General features: G+C 44.8%; 1 protein-coding gene across 1 annotated transcript in view; it reads right to left on the reverse strand.

Moving 5' to 3' along the window:
- Window positions 1-10,789, reverse strand: part of LOC137621609 (golgin subfamily A member 2-like) — a 109,286-nt gene extending 98,497 nt beyond the window's left edge. The window contains exon 1 of the mRNA XM_068352033.1: window positions 10,711-10,789. Coding sequence (XP_068208134.1) covers window positions 10,711-10,758 — 48 coding nt within the window. The 5' untranslated portion in view covers window positions 10,759-10,789. The remainder of the gene's footprint in view (window positions 1-10,710) is intronic.
- Window positions 10,790-11,899: the final 1,110 nt, after the last annotated feature.

The raw sequence follows: 11,899 nt of genomic DNA on the forward strand, positions 1-11,899 counted from the left end.
TTGCCTGGAATGAAACGTGCCGATAGTGGGATCGAGTGGACTTCGGTCCATCTCAGTATCTCTACTGCAAGATGGGATAGCTGCCTCAAAAAGGTACCTCCTTGCTTGTTGATGTAAGCCACTACTGTGGTGTTGTCGCTCATCACCACCACAGAGTGACCCGCCAGGTATTGTTGTAACTGCTGAAGGGCCAAGAAAACGGCCTTCATCTCTAAAAGATTTGTAGGGAGGCACTTTTCTGATTCTGACCACAGGCCTGAGGTCCTGTGGTGTAGAACGTGGGCCCCCCACCCTTTCTTTGAGGCGTCCGAAAATAGCATCAAATCCGGGGGGAGGACGAGAAGATCCACTCCTCTTCATGGGTTCTCGTCTGTCACCCACCACTGGAGGTCCGTCCGTTCCGCAGGTCCCATAGCGATCATGACGTCCGGGGAATCGCAACCTTGATTCCACCGGGACTTGAGTCGCCACTGGAGAGATCTCATTCTGAGGCGACCATTGGGAACTAGATGAGCCAAAGATGAGAGGTGACCGAGGAGACGTAACCACGATTGGGCTGGAAACTCTTCTCGTCTGAGAAAAGGGCTTGCGACCTTCCTCAGCCTTGCTATCCTGTCGTCTGATGGGAAGGCTTTGTGGAGATTGGTGTCTATAATCATGCCTAGGTATACCAGTCTTTGAGTGGGAAGCAGAGAGGACTTCTCGAGATTTACCATGATCCCCAGATCCTGGCAAAGTCCCAGAAGTTTGTCTCGGTGTTGAAGAAGGGATGACTCCAAGTCTGCTAGGATCAGCCAGTCGTCCAGATAACAAAGGAGACGGATGCCGATCCTGTGTGCCCACAACGATATTAGGGTGAACACTCTGGTGAAAACCTGTGGTGCTGTGGAGAGACCGAAACACAGCACCTTGAACTGGTATTCCTTGTTGTCCAGGCTGAATCTTAAATACTTCTTTGAAGACGGATGGATTGGGATCTGGAAGTACGTGTCCTTCAGATCCAGTGTACACATGAAGTCTTGAGGTCTCACTGCAAGTCTGACCGTGTCTGCGGTCTCCATGCTGAACGGAGTTTGCTTGACAAACTTGTTCAGAGCCGAGAGGTCGATGACTGGTCTCCAGCCTCCAGACGCCTTCTTTACAAGACAGAGTCGACTGAAGAAGCCTGGGGACCTGTCAAGGACCTCCTGGAGAGCGCCCTTCTTCAACATGGTCTGGACTTCTGCCCGAAAGGCCTGCCCCCTTGCTGATCACATGGCAAGGGAGCTCAACGACACTGGATTAGTCGTCAAGGGAGGTAGAGATGTTGTGAACGGGACGCGATATCCCTGACTGATTATGGAAATTGTCTAGGAATCATCCCCGAGTTGCTGGCACCTGTCTGCACAACTTTGAAGGCATCCCCCCACTGGTGGACATGCAGGGGGACTGCCAATCCTAGCATTTGCGGCCTCGGCTGCTCCCTCTAGGATTCTTCCCTCCCCTGGAGGGCTTCTTGCCTTTCATGTCCTTGACAGGAAAGGGCTTAGATACCACTGTCTTCGCTACCGTTGTCGGTTTCGTGGTCTTCGAAGGACGGGACTGCTGGGGTGCTGGAGGCTTATAGGGCTTGGATGTCAGAGCCCTACAGTATGCAAGAGGGAGTCTTGGTGGGACTTCCTCCACCTCTCAGCAGCCTGCTCCACGTCCTTAGGCTCAAACAGGTTCGTTCCCATCACGGATGAATGTCTGAGCCTGCTTATCTCAGTGCTAGGGACCTGGTGGAACCTCTCAGACACCGCATCCTGACGTTTCAGGATGGTGTTCACCCACAAGTTCGAGACTTGGTGGGCCAGAAACTCGATCGCGCGAGTGCCTGAGAGTAGAAAGGTCTCCATAGCTTTCCTGGTACGTTCTTTGGATAAATCCTCCGAACGTATCAGGATACCTAAGGTCCCTAACCAGATATCCAGCCATGAACTGGCCTGCATGGCACACTTCGCAATCTTCTCCTGATTAAGGATCTCAGTCGCCGAGAATGAGACCTGCCGGTTGGAGAGCCTCTCAAGAGGGACTCTCCTGGTAAGCTCTTCCAAGGAATGGTGAAGGGGAAGAGCTGAACAAGGCTCCTCTACGATCTCGAAGTACCTCCTCTGCTGCACACGAGCAGGTGGGAGGAGCTTGTTGCCGGCACTGGATCAGCTGGAGGAGGCTAGCTCAGAGAGCTGAACTGCGATCTTGTCCCTGGAACTCTTAACCCCCTGAGACCAGGGCAAGGCTGCACTGGCCTTAGAGGGTTTTTGAGTCCCAAAAACTCGGTCCAAGACTGTGTCTTTACCCTCTTGAGGAGGAATCTCTGGGTCAGCAAACCCATTGAGAGTCCTCATAAGGGTCAGAACCTGCCAAAAGGCATGTTCTGACTCCTGCAGCTCTCCTCCGGATGGAATAGCAGCGAAGTCTCCTGTCCCCAAAGGCTCTTCTTAGGTAGACTCGCGGACGTTCTCCGATTGACTGGCTGGCTCCATTCTAAGTCTTGACGAGGACTTCGGTACTGTCTTGGAGTCCTTCGACTCCCTCCTGGGAGGGATGCAGGACTCCAACAACGACAGAGGTAGGCTCTTCTCCGCCCCTACCCGAGAAGACTTTCCAGCGCGAGGTGGGGTTTCCCTCATTGGTGCGATGGGGGAACGTCCCACCTCACGTGACTCCCATGAGGACAGGTAATCCTCGTCCGAAGGGGAGGGAGAAAAAGTCTGAGGGGGGAGTGGGCCTGCCTCGAAGGCTTACGAGGAGACAGCTTAGTCCTCGGAGAAGTCACCGCGTCTGAAACTCCTCTTTTTCTCTTCAAGGGAGTAGACGCAGCCAAGGATTTGTGGCCCAAATCAGAGAGAACAGGCTTGATAGCCTGTGTGACCGCTCTGATAAGTGCCCCAAACCAAGGCTGCTGGCTGATGGCTGCGCTATCAGTCACTCCCTCTGGAGGGACAGATCCCTGGGAGGAGTTTCCATAGGGGGGTTCGCCTGTAAAGAAAAAGAAGATAAAGAAGAAATGTCCCTGGACCTTTCTGGAACCTTCCACCCTACCGGCGAGCGCGCTGTTCTGCGCTTGTGGGGGGGGGGGGGGGGAATGAGGCGATAGCGACCTTGCCGCGCGTTGTCCTGCAGCCTCGCGCGTGGAAGGATATTGGCGATCGCGCTGGGGAGCGCATTGGCGATCGCGCTGGGGAGCGCATTGGCGCTCGCGCGATGGGGAATACCCGGGGTCGCGCGTGCATGCGCGCGGGAGACTGCTGATGCGTGCGCGCGTGGGAGGCTGCTGATGCGCATGCGCGCAAGGGCGATTGCAAGGGCGCGCGCGTGCGAGCGATGGCGCGTAGGAGAGTGCGCAGGATCAGGATGAACAGCCCGTGCGGGAGAGATCGTGTGTCCCAGAAGATATCATCGGTCGCACACGCGCAGGGGAGATATCCCTTGCACGCGGGCGCGCAGCTAGAACCTGTGCTCGTTGGCGCGCCTCCTGTGGGCGCACATCAGGCTGATGATGCGTTGCTGCTGTGGGAGACTCGTGGGCGCGTGTAGGCGCGCGCTGGCGAGCAGGTTAACACCGACGGCGCGTTGGCGAGCGCTGGCGAGTAGGGGAAGTCCTAGACTTCACTACCGCACCCTGATCCAAAGATCGTGGGCGCGCAGGAGATCGTTGGCTCGGAGAGCGCTGATGAGCAGGCGTGCAGTGGCGCGCTGGCGGGTGCTGGCGCGCAGGTGAGCGCTGGCACGCTTTATCGGGAACCTCGGCAGCAGGTGAGTGCTGGCGCGCTAACTCAGGAACAGCAGGAGCAGGTGAGCGCTTACACACTATCTCCGAAACCTCAGTGAGGTCAGGAGAACGTTGGCGTGCATGCTTGGCATGGTGCGTAAGGGACGTATGCGCTAATTTGCGCGTACGCCCTTGATGCCCTGAAGGGACCGGTGCCTGTTTTTTGAAAACAGGTTTGGTTGGCGAATAAACCGCATCAGCAGCCAGGAACGGCGACGGCAGGTCTGCAGGTCTGACGGGTAGAAGGTCGTGCACTTTGTAAGGACGACCTTCCACCAAAGGGGATCGCGAACGATCCGCAGAGAGGTCCAGGATAGTAGCAGGAACAGTCGGAGATCGATGGCGAGGCTCCTCTGCGGGGGACTGCAACGGTGATGGTGAACCGAAGAGGCGCCTCCTCACCATCTTATAAGGTGAAGGAAGGCCTCTCCGGCGAAGAGGAAGGCGAGCCTTACGACGAATACGCCCTCTGGGAGCCGTTAGGTCAGCAAGCTGACCTTCAGCAGTCCTCCGAAGAGGAGTCTCTGTGAGTGAACTCCCCCGAGGGAGAGAATCACCGGCAGGAGAGACTGTTGGACTTAGTTTCTCCCTCGTAGGTTGTGAAGGACCGGGAGAAACTACGCCTTCAGCTACTGCAGGTTGAGAGGTTGCAGAGGTATTAGGCGATACTGCATTGGATACCTCTGACACCACAATGACGACAATAGACAGAGGATCAACCTCTGCCAAAGTCAGCGATTGCTTGACAGCGGCACCCAACCGGATGATGTCAATCAATGCTTCCTTGGAGGGCGAACCCTCAAGCCCCAAGGAAGACCAAAGCTGGAATAAATCAGTTACATTAACATTTAAATCCTTCCCCGGGGGAAGAGGTGGAGCTGCCTCGCTAGGGGAGGCAACGCCATCTCTCGAACCCCGAGGTCGGGAAACAGAACTACGGTCTACGCTACCACTCGACCGTCTCTCGAAAGAAACTGATCGAGTGGGAGCTTCGGAGGAGGTTTGGGCAGCGGAAGAAGAGTACAGTACCTGGGATTTTCTCATTTCAAAGAAATCTTCGAAGGAGAAATATCCCGCCTGGACTTCTTCTTCCGTTGCCGAGAAAACCTCTCCCACTGGGAGGTAAACCACTCCCTGCACTTACCACACTTATTACTACTATCACACCGTTGGCCCCTACAGTAAGGACAAAGGGTGTGAGGGTCTGTCTCGACCGCCGACATAAATGTACCACAAGGGCGGTCGGGTAAACCAGGATATTTGCGCATTTCGCAGAGGCCAACTTGGCACACAAACCTGTAGGAGAGAAAGCAAAAAGACATTAATGGCTGTCAGAGAGGCGAGGGTGAGAGCGGACATGTCCGACTACCACCCGAGCCGAGAGCAAAGTGAGCTCAAGCACAGGTGTGTGTGTGTGTGTGTGTGGGGGGGGGGTATCAAGCTACCCTCCATACCCCCCACTAACTAGCGGTGGGGTAGTAAACCCTCGTTAAAATTCTAATGGCTCGTCATTTCAGCTACGCCGAAAGTAATAACCCCTATTAAATAGCGTGGTTTGTATGTCAATTATGGAACAAAGGAATGTGCTGCAGATATGAATGAGCTATAAAACAAAAAAGCTTAACCTAATCCTACATTTTTATTCATATCTAGTACCTTAATTTTGAGATATAAAAGTTGTACCCACCAATGAATGTGGACATAAACCAACTGAAGACATTAGTACTTTGATCCTGGTATATAAGAAAACTGAGATGGACCAAAATTATCGGAAATGCCCTGAAAATACACCAAAATGGTCATAATTAGGGTTTATTTTCAGTCATAAGCAGGTTAGGTAAAACTATGCTTTCCATTACTAGAATGAAATATTTCTGCTGGTTTTCCCAGAGTTTGATAACTCTCACCTCATTTTAGTGGAGCAGTTCTTTGTCATCTCAAGAATGATAATTAAAATAAATTAAGTACACTAAATATAGTTGGGCTATTCATTTTCAATGAAAATAAAATAAAACTATTATCATCAATCTTGACTCTGAATATCAGCATTGCCAACATCAGAGAAGCATTTTAACCAGGGCATGTTCCGTCAATGCCCCGTAGGCATTAGTGAAAAGTCTTTGAAGCATCCCTGTGGCATCTAGCTGTCCTCGTGTAATTTCACTTGTGCGTTGTTAAGAGATGATTCAATATACCATGACTAAAAACACTGCAAGATAAGTGAATAGGAGGTTGTGGGGGCTAAACCCTACTGATAAACAAGGACACTGCATCCTAGGTTGGGTTAGGAAACAGTGGGGGGTTTCAACTTTATTTGTGCTCATGCACAGGTAAAGGTTTACGGCTGTTCTCATATTTGAGTCTTCTAACTTTACTGTACTTCTATGTTGTCATCCAACCTCTTTCAACTTTTGCTAGTGCAGTTGCAGGTTATTACTACAGTTGCACCTCAACAGTAAATGACCTCAGAAGTGCTAACTCTGGGCCATGCTCCACAATTTCCATATAGCCTACATACAGGGGTACCTATGTTTACAAGATGCGAGCTCACAACCCAAACCCTTTTTTCCCATGAGAAATAAAGGAAATTCACTTGATGCTTTCTACAGGTCTATAAATAGGTAAATTTGCATAAGTTGCCAATAATTCCCAGTGGATAACAGAACGAATCTGATGATGATTATCGGCGCAAATCCATAGTTTATTTATGGTACAGGTAAAATAAGCTTAATTACATAAGCTTTATAGGTAGTAGGTTGGCCAGGGCACCAGCCGCCCGTTGAGATACTACCGCTAGAGAGTTATGGGGTCCATTGACTGGCCAGACAGTACTACTTTGGATCCTTCTCTCTGGTTACGGTTCATTTTCCCTTTTGCCTACACACACCGAATAGTCTGGCATATTCTTTACATATTCTCTGCTGTCCTCATACACCTGACAACACTTAAGATTACCAAACAATTCTTCGACCAAGGGGTTACTGCTCTGTAATTTTTCAGTGGCAACTTTCCTCTTGGTAAGGGTAGAAGAGACTCTTTAGCCAAGGTAAGCAGCTCTTCTAGGAGAAGGACACTCCAAAATCAAACCATTGTTCTCTAGTCTTGGGTAGTGCCATAACCTCTGTACCATGGTCTTCCACTGCCTTGGGTTAGAGTTCTCTTGCTTGAGGGTACACTCGGGCACACTATTCTATCTTATTTCTCTTCATCTTGTTTTGTTAAAGTGTTTATAGTTTATATAGGAGATATTTATTTTAATGTTGTTACTCTTCTTAAAAATTTAATTTTCTTTTTTTTTTCCTTTCCTCACTGAGCTATTTTCCCTGTTGGAGCCCCTGGGCTTATAGCATTGTGCTTTTCCAGCTAGGGTTGTAGCTTAGCAGTTAATAATAATAATAATAATAATACAATAAGAAAAATAAGCTTAGAAGCTTTGCACCTATCTAGAAGGCGATAGAGTGATCGCAAACTTATTTCCCGTAGTGAGAAATTAGGAACCAGGAACCAGTTGTGGAGTTGGGTATTGACTGCCTCAACTCCACAACCTATGGATTTCCAAGTAAAAAACTGTCAACTTCTTTCAAAACACGTGAAAATATGCCACAAAAACAATTCTTTTATCCAATTTTACTGAGAAAACAAGTACTGTACTCACGAAAGTGAAAACGCATTGGCAACCATCAACAATGTTTACAACTTACGACATAACGACAAAAAAAGACACTTTCTGAACGCATGGTTCCCCTAGGACTTCGCCTTCATTTTTTTTAATATCTAATAAAAAGCTAACCTAACCTAGTAAGGAAACAGGTCCCTAACCTAACTGGGGGGACAAGCTCGCCGGGCCCCCGTTGCAGGTCACACGAAAAATAATGAACAATCAAGTAGAGCCGTACCGGTAGCACACTGTTCTATCACTTTCTGATATGAATTTGGCTTAAACTATTAAGAATTATATAATTATCAATTTTGGTATTTATTTGCGCCTGAGGTTTATGGTATTGAAAATATCGCTTTTTTAATGCTCTAACCGATTTTGCATAGTATTTTGAGCTATCGAACAATGGCAACTTATGCAATAATACCCATAAATACACTGTACACTCATTTTTAAAGGTTTGTAATGATTTAAGGAAAAAATTCTAACCCCTAACATCAGAAATGAATACAAATTAAGACTTCATAATAAAGAAAATAAGAATACACTGTACGGTATTGACAAATTAACTAGCACTTTACCTTTGAGGAAAATCGTAGCTGGAGTGTTGGAGACTAGAGAGGATGAGGAAGGGGTTACTACTTGGAGGGAGAATCTACCTCCAGGAGAACTTTATAGGGAGTTCTGTATCTTGAATAAACGGTGTTCACTATCACTAACTTCAACACTTAATTTATGCTTTCTGGACACTTGCTATTTTTTGCACTCTTTTGTTATGCATAATTTTCCAGAGTTTCGCACATTTTTAACATCTCCTCTGGATTCTTTTGATGCTGCACATTATCTAGCTCCAATATTATTGCTTTTTCAAGAATATTGTTTTCGGTAATACTGTAGTATCACCTCCTAACTGCTTCTCACCAATAAAGATAAGCAGAAACCTTTCAGCGTTAACAACATGTTGCCGGTGATTCGTCAATGACAGCACTGGTTCTGTATCGTCTATTGTTCAGACGAATGTTACAGTATGAATGTACTGTGCTGTTTTTGAAAGTCGCCACACGCACAATCTTTTCCTTCTTACCATCTTTCTTAATCTTCTTGAGGGTCATTGTCACGATACTGTAACCTTTACAACGCAAGCACAAAATGTCCTTATGATGAATCGTAGTAATCATAACTCGACAAAGAACACGCGGTCATAACTATACAATAAAAAATTCCAAAGACAAGCGGGAGAGATAGTTCCTTTACCAGTGCTAATTGGAGAGTGAAAGAGTTAGTCTCCAAGCAAAGACGGTGGTTGTGAGCTAATACAAAACAAAATAGTGTAAAAAGCCTGTGAACACTGCATGGGTGGTGTACGGGTATGCGTGCTAGTCTCATTAGTACTAGTCCACAAAATATTCACATACAGAGGAAAACGTTTGCTAGCAGACTGACACAATGGTTGTAAGCAGATTTAATTTTTATACTCGTATACTGTTTTGTTTGTATTCAAAGTCACTCATAAACTGAGGTACAACGGTATAGTATCAACTAAAAATAACCAAGTTATTTTTCTTCCCTTTACTATTCATATTTCTGTTTATGTACTACAGCAATGGTGAGCGTATTTTAAACGATAACTGGCATATACGATTAAAGTCAAAAAGCAATTACTATATCACTTCATGCATGGAATATTTACATACAGTAGTACTGTATTATTGTAGTAGACTTAATTTCCCAACAAATACATGAACCACATATTTTTCAACTTGTTAACTTTTGTTTTATGCATTGCAGACAATTCTTGTCAATGTAAACCAAACATTTTTGTTTCCCATCTCCACTCAAATGAAACGATTATTGGGGAATACCAGGGGAAGGTCTTTTTGGGTAACGTAACCCCCCTTTAACCACCGTATTACCCCATGCACTAAAGACAAATATACATATATCATACCAAAAATGTTTGGAAAAAATACATCCGTCATGTACGTCACAGGAAATTGGGGTTGTGGGATGAGGAAGGAAAAACAGGGATATGTCGTAACCTAGCCACACCTACCTTACCTAAGGTACTGTGTCCCCACCTTTTGCTTAAATTATGGGAAGGTTCAGCCCCTGCAATATCTGAGTACTAACATAAATTATGACAGAGCTAAAAAAGGTGAGGTTCCAAAAGTAATTGGTAATAGGGCATGAAAAATTAGTACCCAATGCTTTTCCATTATCAATGAATACACACACACACACACACATATATATATATATATATATATATATATATATATATATATATTATATATATATATATATATTTATAAATTTCAACAGTACTGCAGCATATATATATATATATATATATATATATATATATATATATATATATATATATATATATATATATAATATACACTGCAGTACTGTTGAAATTTATTTCGCTTTAGGTGTGTCACGATATCTCTTGCCCCTTTTATTTATAAACAACACAAAGCAAAATGGCCAGCAATTGACCATTTCTTATATAGAATTCTGGGTGGGTGGTACAGTATTACCATTTTAAGGCTTAATCCCCTCTACTGACCCTAGCTAACAGAGGGTGGCTTAACCTACTGAATTCTTGTTAAGCTATGTGATTCTCAGCAAATGTAAATGATTTCTAATTAATTTTCGAGTTATCTGCAGCTATAGTATGTACTTTAAAACTAGCAAACAGTAGAAGGCTAGGGGTGGTAGCGAAGATTTGAGAGAAAAGCTTTCACCAAGTTAAGTTATTTTATGCTGGTTTGAGTTGAGTATAGAATACTGATGCCGTCTGATCTGCAGGAGCTCGAAATTTCCAGCAAATCTAAGGTCAATTACCATTCTATCAACCATTTATAAGCCGAGTTAACAGCATGTTTGCTTAGTAAAAGTAAACAGTTGGGCAATATGCACTCGATTTGAAAGTAATGCAAGTGACTGAAATCCTTATTATATGGTATCCTCTGCTACTTATGCTTCTCATTAGAAAAAGGATAATAAATACAGCAGTATAAATGCATCATTAACAATGACACTCAAGTCAGCTTTCGAAATCTGACAGAATCAGCTGATCGGTTGCACGATTTGTTTACATCCGAAAGTGTCAGCCACTATCCTGTTTGATAGTTTTTGGAATAATTATTACATGATGGCCTCTTATGACACTTACAATGAACTCCAATAATGTTCAGTCGTCTTCAATCGGGCAATTTGATTAGAAAACTAGAATGAATATGACTCGCTTTACCTTTTTTCTAGCAGCAGCTAATTTCTGCTCCCTGACGTTATCTGCCATGTTGGAACTTTGCAATTTCTTGTTGTGATTGGACGATTCGTTGTCTCTGACGTCATCAGCTACTGTGGTTTTCCTATGACGTCATTTTATAATGTTTTATGCAACCAGCATCCCAAGCGGATCTATTATACGTTGACGATAAGAAAAACAATAGAGCTTTTTATGTACTTTCAAATGAAAGATATACGAAAGGGTATCAAATTAAACATATATGACGAACACATGGCAATGTGGTTTAATTTATGCGAAAATCTAAAACAAGATACGTAAAGCTTCGTGTCGTGAAGGAAGTATACGGTGATATATTATGGACATTAAAGTGTAATTCTGGTATTATGCGGTTACAATGCATGGAGAAACATAGGAAACAACTGGTATATTTTGTGGCTGAGGGGCCAGATGGGGAATACTATAATATCCAATTTATCCATAAGTGTGGGAGTATGTTTACGAGATGGCGGTGGATGGCACACATGCCTAAAGGCGGCATGTGGGCTGTGTACTGTTGGCGAAGATCCTTTTGACCCTTGATTTTCACTTTATCCATTAGTCTTGGAATTAAAATGATTCAATAATTTCTACATTGCTCATATAAGATTCTCATTGTAAAGTATATAGCTACACTATGCCAGTAATATTCTCCTTGTGGAGAATATTACCGAAGCATCGTCCACTTCATAAATATTCCCCAAAAATTCATTGATAACACTTTAAACCAATTGTACACAGATATTCCGGATATGAATGTCCTTCCATTATAATAACTCTTCCCTAAGAGTAGGCTATTATATAGAACCATTTTAATTAACTATCGTCTAGCCATCTTCTCTGGCCAAACTTATGTTATTCCTATCAAATATTTAGACTTCTCTATAAGGCTCCATATGTTTCTCACATTTACAATCCATTCCAACCCTAAGATAGTAATTCATCTAATTTCAGATGATTAAAATCTACTTTACCTTCGTATTTAATATTCGCCGTTTCCCTCCTGAAGGCGAATCCGGTTAACGGCTTCAATTGGGTTCCATGGATAGGCCTATTCTTCTTCTTTTCCACGTGTTTGCATAACTCTGCTACCTTTTTCGCTTCACATTTTCTTTGACTCATCTCTACTTTCATTTTATCATCTTCTATTACA

Source organism: Palaemon carinicauda, chromosome 28 (assembly GCF_036898095.1).
Source record: "Palaemon carinicauda isolate YSFRI2023 chromosome 28, ASM3689809v2, whole genome shotgun sequence".
Taxonomy (NCBI): Eukaryota; Metazoa; Arthropoda; class Malacostraca; order Decapoda; family Palaemonidae; genus Palaemon; species Palaemon carinicauda.